We start from the raw sequence: 15,116 nt of genomic DNA, 5'->3' as shown, positions 1-15,116 counted from the left end.
GGTGCGTGCAGTTACCGTGTCTGACCGCTGCTGTATCAGTGGCGCTGGTGCTCACTAACCCCAACAGGTTCGGCACGCATGCTTTAGCTAAAGCAGATGGAAATTGCACATTAGCTAACAAATTCGCGTTCTTATGAATGAGCTACTGGAACTAAATTTATTTATATAATATATAGAAACAGATAGAGACAAGATATAACTGCATCAAAACACAGATCAATGATCATCAAATTAATCAATCAATAAACCGATGATGAAAGACAGAAAAGTTCATCACTTTATAATTTGTTTATTTGATATAAAATAGCATTTGACATCAGATTTTCATGATTAATACGTGGCAATATCCCCCCCCCCCCCATTGGCCTCATGCAAAATGGCACCAACTGACAACAAAAATATGAGATACAGTTTTGCATATTTGTGACTGCACCTAGACTCTTCATTAGAGCATATTTGTTCATTTTCTGACACATTTCTCGTAAAGTTCTTTCTTTGGTTAGCTTTGTGTTAAACAATGCTATTAATGGGCTACACGCACAAAAAAAGAAAAAAGGAAATAAGGTAGAAGTAAACCTTAGAGAAAGACAATGGCACAGTAGAGTGACCCAGATTACCCCAGTGGCTATTTCTCTGGAATTAGTGATAAAACTGCGAGAGAAACAAGAGAGGGAGCGGTGTAAAGCAGAAAGTTAATATTGCATAGAAGCATTAAACGGATTGTTTCGATCTGAACTGATTGCAGGGCTTCACATCACTCAAGAGTACATTGTCAGCTGCAGCCACTGTGAAGAGAGAGTTTTATTTTATAAATGTATATTACAGAACATTTTATCCTCAGTAAATATGATAATTATTTTAAGATAAGGTAACTAGTAAAATATTTTCTTACCTCCTGAACATTGACCTTGACTGTGCCATCATTGTCTTTGTCTAGGGTCTTGAAGGCACCTATAGTCAACATAAGACATGAATTAATATTTTTATCACTTCATTAACTAATAATTTCATTTATTCTGTATAAATTTAACGACACATCACTTAAAAATGAGTCTTAAATGCAAAAAAAAAAAAAAAAAAAAAAATTCTACAGATGCACTATGCATACACAATTTAACTTTCAGATCCAAAGAGATATCCCAGAGCCCTAAAGGACCATTTATTATATATATAAAAAAAAGGGGTCAATAAGTAATTGAATTGAGTAATTTTATTTTTATTTTTTTTAAACACCCTCAATTCCTTAACTGCTCCCTTAAAGATGCATGAAAACCAACTGACAAACAACGTTTTCTTTCTTGTTTTGACATGTTCCAATAACCTTTAGGTTACACCAGACAGTTTTGATACTTGATATTTCTAGTCAGAGACGTGTCATTGGGGAGGGGAATTCCCATTTTATTAGACAAACACTTGTAGTGCCTGTTTGTGCAAGTCGAGTCACCATCCAACCCCAGTAGTACACTAGCACATGGCTTCAAAGACATTGACTAAAGGCCCCAAAACTTATATAAAGTGCCTGCATACCACAAGAGTGAACATTAAGTTGGCCTTGCAGCAGTCATTTTATTAAATGTCTAATAAACAAGCCATCTTTTAGATGAAGGAAAACTAGATTAAATCACTGTATACATTTCCAGATCCTGTTACTCCCTCATTTCCTTTCCTCACTCTACTTTATGTACTCCAGAAAGAAACCAATTCACTCTGCTAAAACTATAGGAAGGATATATGGATAGATATATATATATATATATATATATATAAAAAACACATACACACACACTTTCCTATATTAAAACTTTCTAGAATCAACTTACGGCACATAGCGTCAAGTCTCACAAGGCAGCCAATGTAATTATCAAAGTCCATGTTTCCAGTCTCATCGCTATACCGGCGAATAATCATCTGAAAGAGCTGATCATTCAAAGGGAAACCTGTCGGAGACACAAAAGACAATACGATTTAGTGGATGAACAGAGTTCAAAAGTGATCACCACAATACACCTATATTAAAGGGCAAGTTTGCCAAGTGACAGCCTGCTTTGTATTATTATAATGTCATAGTTTATGTAAACAAATAATGGTTGTCAGCTAAAGTGTGCAGACTTTCAACAGTTCTGGGACTATTGTCAAAACTAAATTTTTTGTATCACCACCCATGGACAGATGGATTGTGCGTTGAGGGTGTTGTAGTGTTTTCTATAGGCATGTGGCAACAATAATAATAATAATAAAGAAACTGCCTTTCTACAGCATAGACAGCCAAGTTATATTGAAAGTCCCTTTTGTCAGTGGCGAATTAACAGTGTTGTTCAGAGACCAATTCCCACTGGACTCAGCATAGGACTAATATTGTCCAAGATTGTTGTTATTGTCCAAGCAATTTTCATTAATACGACCTTTTATCTTAAATAAAGTAGGGGTTCCCAATCCCAGTCCTCATCAGCATGTGTATTTAAGATATAAAGGTCATTAACTAAAATAAATTAAGGAATGCATGAATTGAGATTTATTCATGTCGCCATTAGAGATGGTGACAATGTTTACCTGCAGCTCTGAAGGCAGCTGGAAGCTCATCTGCTCCAATAGTTCCCGAGTGATCTCTGTCATAACTCTTATAAACTCCCTATAAAACAGACAGCCTATTATATTAACTGGGTTATCTCGATGCCTTTTTAATGGTCTTTCTGTTTCAGTAATTAATCTGTTTAGTCTTCATACAGAGTTTCTGTTGTAAAGTTATACTAAAACATGTAAATCTTCGATTAGCAATATGAACAGATCAACACTATTAACAAATACACAACTTTGTAAAACTCTACTTGGGGAAAAAATAAAAATAAAAATAATTTCACACAAAGGCAAATCTTCCGGTTGTTACATCCACTCACCTGCCATTTCTTGATGTTGTTCCAGAGATGTTTAAACTCATGAAAGCCCAGTTTACCTGTGCTGTCACTCTGAAGCACTGAGTCAAGACCAAACACTATCAATCATTCTCAACATCAGCCTCAAAGACTTTTTTTTATTTATGCTACTGAATATAGATAGTGTATTCATTTGTTAATTTCTCTTATTTTCACATTTATATTACATTCGATGTCACCTGACAATCAATCAAAATGATATTGCATTACAATATTGTGATGCCTAAATTCACTTGTAGCGTCCAAAACCGTTCCTGGACAGATATTTTCACCTTTTGTATACACCAGAATAGTTGTATTATATTTTCTACTAAAATTACTGTGAAAAATGCGAACTCCATCTTGTTGGTTTGTATTAGAGCAAGTGTTCAGATGAATTGAGGCAGGATACATCCATGACAGCCACCATACTTCTACAGGACTCGATGGAAAAGCCATCGGTCTTCAGATCACTATCTGCAATAACAGTGCAGAGAGAATCAGCATCATTATATAGCAACAGACTTAAGACTACACACACACACACACACACACACACACTTATCACTCACGTTTGGAAACAATTTTGTTAAGGATATTCATCAGTTCATTGGGGCTTACTTCCATGTCCTGAAACCAAAGAAAATGTGTATGATAGCCAGTGTTTATTGTATTCATTTGTATATATGAATATTTGTGCGTCAAATACCAACATCGCCAGCGAGCTGCTGGAACACTCTGCGGAATTGCTTCTCTTCCTCAGACTCATTGGCCTCAGCATAAGCTAGGGGTCTGCGGGGTGGGGGCTGGGGAGGGATGGCAATAGTATCAGTATTTCAAATGCACTCATTTCATTTTCTCTCCACACATAAAAAATCCACTGACTTTAGAAGCACATCCTAATGCAAATATTATTCAAGTCGCAAGAACTCTCGATCACTCATATTTTGACCAAGCAATCCAGTGACTCTCAAGCTGACGTGATTGACAGAAAGCGCTTTTCTCTACAGTCTTTATGATACAGACATTTCTTCTGTGAAGTTGACACATCAATTAATAAAATAAATCAATGGACATTGACCAATTAACGTGTGCGTAAATAGTTTTTCCTTTACCACCGATTTTTATCGAATTAAATATTTAAACAATGTATAAAAAATTAAAATATCATTATTACAGACATTTACAATTACAGACACAATATTAAATGTAGTATATACTGATATAAAAATAAATTATATATATATATATATATATATATATATATATTTAATATGAGACTAATATATTATTACATATTTTGACAAAGTAATAAAAAATGCATGTTCAGCTATAAATGCATTTTCTCAATTTTTCTATAGCACTATTATCGGTTTATCACCAAACTATTTCACTGTTAAATCATTATCTCTCAGTAATTGGTATTATTGTATTTCTAATAGTAATATGTATTTTAATTTTTATTACATTATTTTTAATTGATTATTAATCTATTTACATGATTATTCATTGCCTGATTATTGATTTTTAAATTCATTTATCACATTTTTTTTTTTTTTAATTTATACAAATTGTAACTGTTTAAATTAATTTCCCCACTTAATTATTGAATACCACAATTGTGGCCCCATATATTACACATCAGAGATATAGGCACTAAAGGAGCACAGCAGGTTTCTTTCCATTTGCTCTTCTTTGAAACTGACTGACAACAAGCATTAGACAAGCTGATGTATAACATCACAATGAGAGCTCCTGCTACTCACAGGATCTGAAGGCACAAACTGGCCGGGGTCGATATTGCTGTGGAAAAAAGAAAAGGTGTCATAATTAGGCTTTTTGTCGTTGAAGTGGTGAACATAATCATTCTCAAATGATTTCCAAAAAGACAAACACATAATCACACACATTCACATGGAAAAGTAACTCCATGAACTGCATCTGAAATTACGCCAAAATATCCAAAATGGGGTTCCATGCAACAGTGAGGGTTCACTTTTCAAAGGGCCGTGGTTCCCATGCATTTTGTAGGGATTACAGGGATTTTAAACAATTCTTCAATACAAACCATGAACCAAACCAACAAGGTTTTATATGAACCAGTGAACTACAATCCCACAAAACACCCATATAAATTAAAATGGTAATATAATATAAACTTGCTTAGGTAAAGAAGAAAGAGACTGAGTCTACAGTGAAATATTGCCTTACCTGACCACATCAATAATGCCTCCAATAAGTTTCTTTGCTAGAAACATCTTTTGGCACTAACGGTTTGGTCACTCCTTAAAAGGAAGAAGAGAACTAGAGTTGTTAAAGAACACACATGTATAAGTACACTAAGCTTGCAATGGTACAAAAAAACGACTGGGGAAGTCGTGGCCTAATGGTTAGAGGGTTGGACTCCCAATCGAAGGGTTGTGGGTTCTAGTCTCGGGCCGGACGGAATTGTGGGTGGGGGGAGTGCATGTACAGTTCTCTCTCCACCTTCAATACCACGACTTAGGTGCCCTTGAGCAAGGCATCGAACCCCCAACTGCTCCCCGGGCGCCGCAGCATAAATGGCTGCCCACTGCTCCGGGTGTGTGCTCACAGTGTGTGTGTGTGTGTGTGTGTTCACTGCTCTGTGTGTGTGCATTTCGGATGGGTTAAATGCAGAGCAAAAATTCTGAGTATGGGTCACCATACTTGGCTGAATGTCACTTCAAAAAAAAATTCAAAATATGATGACTCTATTTGGGTTATCTTAGCAACCCAACACTGGGTCAAACATGGACAAACCCAGCATTGGGTTATTTTAACCCATCTGGTTGGATTAAATGTATGACCCAACATGTTGGGTTGTTTTAATTAACTCAAATATTGATTGTAAATTTATATTGCTGGCTTAAAATGAACCAAATATTTACTTAGGGATAAAAATCTACCTCAGCTTATGCTCTAAACTATAGGGAGCCCTTTCACGTTACTATAAAGGTTAACAACAGAGCCCAAACATACATTTAGTTTTAAATATAATAATCACTGCTCAACTTAAAAAAAAAAAAAAGTTATGCAAAAACTTTAAGTGCATCTCATAACTACATTAATTTAAACATTAAGACATCACTAACAAGTAAATTAAATATAATGAGTAACGTTAAATCTTCTAATATTTTGCGAAATGCTCTTCTCTAGAATTCATTTATAGCGCACTGCCGAGCTGTGGTCACTGATGACTTTATTTTATTATGTAAATAAAATGATACGCGACATTTAGTTTACAAGCGGTTTTGTTGCCGTCTTTCCAAGGTTGAAACAATGATTGAGTGATTACACGAGGGATCGTTCATGGTTATTTCGCGTTAAACCCAATCTATGGATAAACCTAGCAGTAAATATGATCATGATCGCGCTTGCGCTACCGTCATCTGTCGCGCCACGTCAAAGCGCGTCAAAACGTCATTTACTGTTTGAATTTCCTGAAGTGAAATTGAAAGATGAGACTTTGTTTCTTATCAGAAGTAACAATGTATACAACTAGAAGTGCACTGGTTAAAAACGCGGTATTATTATATAATAGCATATTATTAATAGCAACACAATTTTTACATTTCACGTTTGCTGAAAGGTTTAATAGAAAAATACAGCACACGGGGGTTTGTGAATCAATCATCTCAGTGACTGTTAACACAATGTGGACACACCTACTACAAGCATGTCATCCATCCATCCACCACACACACTAATTAAACTCCACTTGATTTTTTTAAGCGAAAAATACAAATAAACAAAAGGTTGCAGAAAAATGGAAGTTTATGGGAAATTCTGAGTTTTTAACTCTTTAAATCACTTTAAATACGAACGATACGGCGTAAATGATCTTGCTGACTATCGGTTTTGTCAACAGTGATCTTCTCCTGATAACAGCATTTTTTAGTTCTCTTTAAATAATTTAATGCATTTAAATAATAATCTGGACAATCAAGCATGAACGTATATTAGATGCTCAACTAAATTTGGATGCGAGTAAAACATGCTAGCACGCTAAACAAGTTAAGTAACTCGACATGACTCTGCATTAAACGAGTAAAATTCCCATACAACATACATTTTCTGGACACTATTCTTGCTACTACACGTGTAAATATATTTTTTATCTCGCTGTTAAGGGCGTAGAAAGCTTAAACTCACCAGTTAGCAGCGGAAGGTAAAGTGAACTGTCGTCTTAACACGGCAGTACAGCGCTTACTGACACTAACTTATATGCAGAGTCCAGAAGTTACGCAAACGGCGTACTACCAGCCCACATAAGAACGATACGCAAACATCGTAGAGAAAGACCAGCCCATATTTCCAAGAATTTTAGGAGGGGAAGACTTAACACCTGAACGACGAGTTGTAGTTTGCGTGACAGACTGGCACAGGATTATACAAACGTGTAAACACACACACAATACAACAGACTGTAAATGATAGGTAAAAATTGACAGCCTGAATGCACTGTAAGTCGCTTTGGATAAAAGCATCTGCTAAATGCATAAATACAGCAATTTATTTATGTCGCAAAAAAGCCATTTGTTTATCAATGCAGATCTGTTTGCACAAGCTTAGACAACCCTGTATACCTTTCATCTTTGAGAAGACAAATATTTTAAAGGCTGCTGCATGCCGCCAAGTAAGGTATCTATAATGAAATACCCTTACAGACACTAATGCTCTGCGTGTACAATAATATATTGTAGACACTTGTATATTGCTTTCCCACACTTTGCATTGCGGGTGTAAACATGTATAACCTGTTTGTCTGGTTCAGAGTTCAAGCAAGTCTGTGAATGTGTCACTTCTTGCAAAGCAAGAGATTGGTCCGGATAACTTTGGGAACATGGCGAATGGTAAGGGAGACTCTGGTGCTGCGGGGCAGCGTGTTGCCCTCCTGAGCCTTCGTTGATGAGAGATTCACCACACCTTCCGACAAAATATCCTCACAAACTCCGTGAATACCATGCAGATAGAATTTGTACATGTCATCCTGGAGAATCAGCAGACTTCTTCATTGTACCAACAATGATAGCTTGTAACAGCTTTCTTCTGTTTGAGGAGTTTCAGACTGCAGGAAGAGGAGGAAAATGTTAAAAGACTGGTGCGCTTGTGTTTGATAGTTTGGTTTTGGCTGCTACCGGAGTCTGACAAACAGGCTTGTGAGGCTGAGGAAGAGGGAAAGTGGGTTAAAAATGATAACTACAAGGAATTAATAGGTAGTGCACTCTCTTTACCATAATTCCCTCCCCAGGCTTGTATTCACAAGCACATGATTAGCTGTCTTTCCAGCAAAAACTACAAGAGCCGATATTTTCTCTGTGTACTTTAGCAGCCAATCAGGGAGTTTCTCAGCAAGCATTCCTTTGGGATTTGGCAATCCACCTGGAAAAGGAAAACAAAAATAAACTTTTTAAAAACCCTCTCCAGCTTATACTGAAGTTATAATAACAATATTTGTTAAGAACAAAAGAGCTACAACTACACAGAGCACAATTCATAAGTCATCATTTGTAAATAAATATTTCCTGTACACATGAATATGAAATTGTTTTTGATGTCAGTATCATTTTGATACAGTATCACATTTGATAGATTATCAACATCAATCTTTGCTGAAAAACCTTTTGCTCACAAACTACTACATGCTTTCTGCCCTCTGACTGAAGTAAAAGGCCTTTTAGTATAATTCTTCAGGTTGTGGTACACATGTTTATGCAGTGAAATCTTGAATGAATAATTTTATAAAGTAAACACAAGCATAAACTTTATATTGTTTTATAATATTTCAAGATGAACATTTACCAAGTCATCTTACTTAGACATATTACTTATAGTATATAGTTGTATATAATTGAACCAAGAGAAAACATTACCATCATGCTGCACAACTCCTTGTTCAAGCTCTTGTTCTGTCCAGGCTGGACTATTGCAATGTCCTCTTAGCGGGTCTTCCAGCCAGTTCTATCAAACCCTAATCCAGAACACAGCAGCAAGATAAATTTTTAATGAGCCAAAAAGAATACACGTCACACCTCTTTTTATCAATTTGCACTGGCTTCCAATAGCCGCTCACAAAACCACCACTGGCTCTGCACCCATTTACCTAAATTTGTTACTTCAGACTTATGTGCCCTCTAGAAGCTTGCATTCTGCAAGTAAACGTTGCTTGATTGTGCCAGTCCAAAGAAGCACAGTCACCTTTACAGACTTTTAAATTAAATAAATGTCCCCTCCTGGTGGAATGACCTGCCCAACTCAATCCGAGCAGCTGAGTCCTTAGCCATCTTCAAAAATCGGCTTAAAACACATCTCTTCCATCTTTATTTGACCCTCTAACTTTAACACTCACTATTCTATTTATATTCTTTAAAAAAAAATCTAACTAGCTTTCTACCTTTTGTATTCTATTTTCTTTTCATTAATTATGCAATTGTGTGTGTGTGTGTGTGTGTGTGTGTGTAAAGACCTCTAACACTAGCTTGCTCTTTTCTTTTTTAATTCTGTTTTCTTTTTCTTTTTTATATTATTTAAAAGCCCATGCTACATGTACTGTGTTAACCTAACTTACACTTGTTATAGCACTAATATATCATTGCACTTTTTGTTGTTTTTGATTGCTTCCACTGTCCTCATTTATAAGTCGCTTTGGATAAAAGCGTCAGCTAAATGAATAAATGTAAATGTAAATGTAAATGTAAATGTCTACAGCCGCGAGAGGGCGCTCTATGCTGCTCATTGCTCCTGTAGCCTACCTGTAGCACTGAGCAACATATAGCGCCCTCTCCTAAAGGAACCACACATTAACATGGTTTTGCTATACTAGCCATTTAGTATTTATTGTGTAATAATACTAAGGCAATCATTCTGAATGAATGCAATGCACGCATACAGAGCGCGTGATCTCTGTGACGCCCAGATGCACAAATCAGACCCTCCCACCTCTGTAATAAACACGGATACTAATCCCGTCCGAATTGGTACATGAAAATCACAGACGTCAGGTGGTACAAATCAAAACTCAAATGTAGTTTAGAAAACTAGTCCCGTCCGAATAGTGCTTTATAGTCCAGTGCGACTTAAACAGGTGCTAGTCATATAATTTGAATATCATCAAAAAGTTGATTTATTTCACTAATTCCATTCAAAAAACGAAACTTATATATTATATTTATTCATTACACACAGACTGATATATTTAAAATGTTTATTTCTTTTAATGTTGATGTTTATAACTGACAACTAAGGAAAATTCCAAATTCAGTATCTCGGAAAATTCCAATACTGTGAAAAGGTTAGATACTGAAGACACCTGGTGCGACACTCTAATCAGCTAATTAAATCAAAACACCTGCAAAGCCTTTAAATGGTCTCTCAGTCTAGTTCGGGAGGCTCCACAATCATGGGGAAGACTGCTGACTTGACAGTTGTCCAAAAGACGACCATTAACACCTTGCACAAGGAGGGCAAGACACAAAAGTTCATTGCAAAAGAGGCTGGCTGTTCACAGAGCTCTGTGTCCAAGCACATTAATAGAGAGACAAAGGGAAGGAAAAGATGTGTTAGGAAAAAATGTACAAGCAATAGGGATAACAACACCTTGGAGAGGATTGTGAAACAAAACCCATTCAAAAATGTGGGGGAGATTCACAAAGAGTGGACTGCAGCTGGAGTCAGTGCTTCAAGAACCACCAAAGACATATGCAAAGACATGAGTTTCAGCTGTCGCATTTCTTGTGTCAAGCCACAAGTTATGTGCTATGATGAAAGTAAATGTTGCATTTCCTTTGGATATCAGGGTCCCAGAGTCTGGAGGAAGAGAGGAGACGCAACGCAACGTTACTTGAGGTCCAGTGTAAAGTTTCCACAGTCAGTGATGGTTTGGGTGCCATGTCATCTGCTGGTGTTGGTCCACTGTGTTCTCTGAGGTCCAAGGTCAATGCAGCCGTATACCAGGAAGTTTTAGAGCACTTCATGCTTCCTGCTGCTTACCAACTTTATGGAGATGCAGATTTCATTTTCCAACCGGACTTGGCACCTGCACACAGTGCCAAAGCTTCCAGTACCTGGTTTAAGGACCATGGTATCCCTGTTCTTAATTGGCCAGCAAACTCGCCTGACCTTAACCCCATTGAAAATCTATGGGGTATTGTGAAGAGGAAGATGCGATATGCCAGACCCAAGAATGCAGAAGAGCTGAAGGCCACTATAAGAGAAACCTGGGCTCTCATCATAAAACCTGAGCAGTGCCACAGACTGATCAACTCCATGACACTCCGCATTGCTGCAGTAATTCAGGCAAAAGGGGCCCCAACTAAGTATTGAGTGGTGTACATGCTCATACTGTTCATGTTCATACTTTTCAGTGTGCCAAGATTTCTAAAAATCCGTTCTTTGTATTGTTCTTCATTTATATTCTAATTTTCTGAGATATTGAATTTGGGATTTCCCTTAGTTGTCAGTTATAATCATCAAAATTAAAAGGAATAAACATTTTAAATATATCAGTCTGTGTGTATTGAATGAATATAATATACAAGTTTCACTTTTTGAATGGAATTAATGAAAAAAAAACTACTTTTTGATGATATTCTAATGATATGTTATATTATATACCAGCACCTATATATGTTTTTTTCCTCGTCATGACATATTTTTGAACCGATGTGACTTATACTTTGGTGCGACTTATAGTCCGAAAAATCTGGTATATATATATATATATATATATATATATATATATATTAGTAAAAGCTTATATTTATATAAATTTTTAGCAGTCTGCTATACTATTATGAGGACCTCCTCATTGATTTTACAGAAAATTACATCTTACTTTTTGGCAATATAATTAACTATATATACCAAATTGCATATTTCTGCTCATCTTGAGCCTCTAATTAAACCAGAGGGTTTTTCTTTTTGAGGTGTTACTGTACAGACCATTAAAGCCTGTCACATCACATATGATACAAAATGATAACATTTTTAATTATTGTTATTTTATTATTAACTTTAAACAACAATTTAAACTTTTTTTTGTTATTACTGAAGTGAAAGTTCAGTAAATAACTGTTCCATTGGAAAAATAAAAAAACCTTTATGCCAGGCTTTACTTGGTTAACTGGGAAATTTGCGTTGATTTATATCAGACATAGCCTGTTACTGACCCCAGTTCTGTAGCCTCCTCCCTGACAACTGTGTCCACTTGGGCTTGGGAGCTCTGTATACCTTACAAAAGAGACACAGGGCAGTGTGTATAAAGCACTGCTGACATGTTATGTAGGTACATAGTAGCATCACAGATAAAAGTCCTACTGCAACAAATATTCCTCCTCGTCATCCGTTATAAAATTTGGAACATACTAACGCAAATAGTTGGAGGAGCCTAAGTACAAAACATTTAATTAAAACAATAACATGCGTTCATTAAACAATGAACATTACAAATCTCTAAGCCTACCTCCCTCAGAATGTACTGTTTCATGTCAGCAGTAATGTTACATGGATTTGCCATCGCTGTCATGTAAATAACTATTAACCATCACGGATTAACTGACAATGAATGAAAGAGACTGACTATCATGACCCCCACGAGTATCTAAGCAAGTTTTCTATGTCTAAAAATTAATAGGACAACCATAAAAAGTCCTTCATTAATGTTTACAGTAGCGTCAAAGTTTTAAATCAAGTGAAGTGTTGATGAACTTGCAGGACTGATGATTCGATCGGTGCGAAGTGGTTTCATCGCGGACTTATGAAGCGGGTGACTCAGCGCCGCCGTCTACAGGCCTGGAGCGGTACTGCACCTCACAGAGGGCGCTGTGACCACTGGAATGAATCGTGAGGAGTGAACGCTAGCATAATCTGTAACAACTATAGACAGTAAAATAAATGTAACAACAGCAGATCATGATGTGCAGCGAGTACACGAACGCCTCCGAAAGACTAACCTCCAAAATTGAATTTATTTACCAAAAACATTTGTTTATAAAATTAGATATCCAAAGGTGTTTTGATAAGTAAAGGGATAAAAAGATCATAAAACGCCTGCGTTAATGGTTAAAAAGGGAGTACTTTTCTCCTATTTTCCATCTGAAATACCCACTCCTTTTTTATCCTTTTTTTTCTCTTTCCTGTCTTTTTCTTCTAACTCCCAGTTTGAGCCTGCAGCGCTGCAGCTCTGGTTTCCATGGCAACGCAGAGCACGAGCCACATCTCGAATCAGCCGTGGTCTCCTTCATTAACAGTTATTGATCAAGAGTGATAATGCTAACAACATCAACTCAGGAGCACAGTGTGGGACTGAATATGCCTTCATGGCTCTTGATCCCTGGACGCAGAGAAAGAAACAGAGCATCATGTAAATGTTGATACTGACCACTGCAGTGTGTGTGTTGCAGAAACTGAGCAAGACCAACAACTCTTACACACACCACACGAATCTGAACGTGTACTTTTTAATGCATATTTAATGTATAACCCTGCAAAAAAACAAACAGTGATTTGATGTTTTAACTGCTTGTGTTGCCAGATATGTGGCTCAGCACTTCATGCATCATTAGAAATGCTTACAGTGTACATCTGATACTATGAATCAGTCTGACAAAGCAGCATGAGCGAGTGCTGTCATATGTATTTACCTGGTTGTGGAGTTGCGGTTTTTGGGGAGTTTGGATTGCCAAGGTTATGCAGAAATAGTGATGAAATGGTGACAGGAATACGCCTGTGCTCTGACACACTCTGCTCAAAGCCATGCTCCACACAAACTTGTCGCCTTGACAACATGATTTAATGATGAGATCCTCCCCTACAACTATCTTTGAAAAACAGACACATCTATAGGAGAAAGCAGCAAACAGTAATCTCACAGATTACTTCAGTACATGCTTCTCTTATGATTAGACGAGACACTCTTCTGCTATTTTAAAAGGGGAAGGATGGATCGTATTGTTCACACAAACAGTCAGGGTTCATGCAATTTTGACGACCTTGGATGAAGATGAAGGTGACAGCATCATCTGCCAAAATTCACCAAAATTCACATAGCTAAACAGTCCAGATGAAACTCATGGCACTACAGTTGCAAATTAGTGTAATGTTCTAATCATTAATTAGCCTGTCTTTTATAACGGTGGTCTCATGAGCTGTGCTTCACATGTGCTTCACAGGTGTTGCATAAATATTATGATTCACAAATATCTAGTGCTAAAAAAGAGATTTGAAGATGCTGTAATGCTGCACTGGGTTTGCTGCTACAACATACAAGTCACCTGATATCCTAACGTGTCTAATGAAGTATGTGTGTGTCGTGAAATAGTGTGGCATGTTCAGTATTGCCTGGGAAATGACTTATTAATGTTTTCTACTGCTAAAAATCACGTCTTATCTATGTGCAGTGCTACCAATATACTGGACACTCTGTAACTGTGTCTGTTTTAAAGGGGAAGGCTGAAAAAAATATTTTATATTTTGTAAGCATATAAAATGTAGGACAGTATTGCACTTTAAAGCTGCTACAATGCAGACACTGAATGAAGACGAGAACATGGGGGCGTGGAAAAGTGATCATCCCTATGCCATGTTCCCTTCAAAGGCATCACCGTTCAGTGCTTCAGAGGGTTGAACTTACATTTTAAAATCATCTCGATTTGAAATTGGAACTCTCTGATTTTGTGATTATGAGTGATAAAGAGAGACATAATAAGACTGGATAAGAAATGAATAAGGAATCAACATGTCTTAAGATTATTTGCTGCTGATTGCAGTTTCCAAATAATCTTTACAAAAAACAAAAAACAAAAAAAAAACAATTAAGAAGGAGGGAAAAAACAGTATCTTAAAATATAAGCATAATAAAAAAAACATGGAACACGGTTAAATTTTATGTGTCAAGCTGTTGGTGTGTGTGTGTGTGTAAGACAAAAATTTAAATTTAAAATTATGCTTGTTTTTTCATTATATATATATATATATATATATATATAATAAAAAAAACAAGCATAATGAAAATAATTTTTGTCTTAGACACCCACACCAACAGCTTGACACATAAAAATTAACCGTGTGCCAATACAACAGGTGTTGGAATATCAACAAGTTTAAAAATTAATGTCTGTGAAACATTACACTCTCTAGTAAGCCCTTTTTCTGTCACAGATAGCAGGTGACTGATTTATCGGGAGAGTA

The 15,116-nt window shown here is 36.5% G+C and overlaps 1 protein-coding gene and 1 long non-coding RNA gene across 2 annotated transcripts; both read right to left on the bottom strand.

Moving 5' to 3' along the window:
- Window positions 1-273: 273 nt before the first annotated feature.
- On the bottom strand, window positions 274-7,221 carry LOC113076455 (calpain small subunit 1-like). Its single transcript, XM_026249133.1, has 11 exons — window positions 7,083-7,221; window positions 5,121-5,194; window positions 4,676-4,712; window positions 3,623-3,715; window positions 3,482-3,539; window positions 3,322-3,386; window positions 2,895-2,963; window positions 2,551-2,629; window positions 1,821-1,937; window positions 893-951; window positions 274-785 (listed from the first exon to the last, which is right to left on the bottom strand). Exons 2-11 carry the CDS (start codon window positions 5,165-5,167, stop codon window positions 759-761), a joined length of 651 nt encoding a protein of 216 aa, XP_026104918.1. The 5' UTR covers window positions 5,168-5,194; window positions 7,083-7,221; the 3' UTR covers window positions 274-758.
- Window positions 7,222-8,860: 1,639 nt separating this feature from the next.
- Window positions 8,861-14,670, bottom strand: LOC113076460 (uncharacterized). The gene is made up of 3 exons (XR_003281184.1): window positions 12,391-14,670; window positions 12,098-12,158; window positions 8,861-8,901 (listed from the first exon to the last, which is right to left on the bottom strand). It is a non-coding gene; the product is annotated as an uncharacterized LOC113076460 (long non-coding RNA).
- Between the last annotated feature and the right edge of the window lie 446 nt (window positions 14,671-15,116).

Source organism: Carassius auratus, chromosome 5, assembly GCF_003368295.1.
Source record: "Carassius auratus strain Wakin chromosome 5, ASM336829v1, whole genome shotgun sequence".
Taxonomy (NCBI): domain Eukaryota; kingdom Metazoa; phylum Chordata; class Actinopteri; order Cypriniformes; family Cyprinidae; genus Carassius; species Carassius auratus.
This window is presented reverse-complemented; position numbering and strand designations above follow the sequence as displayed.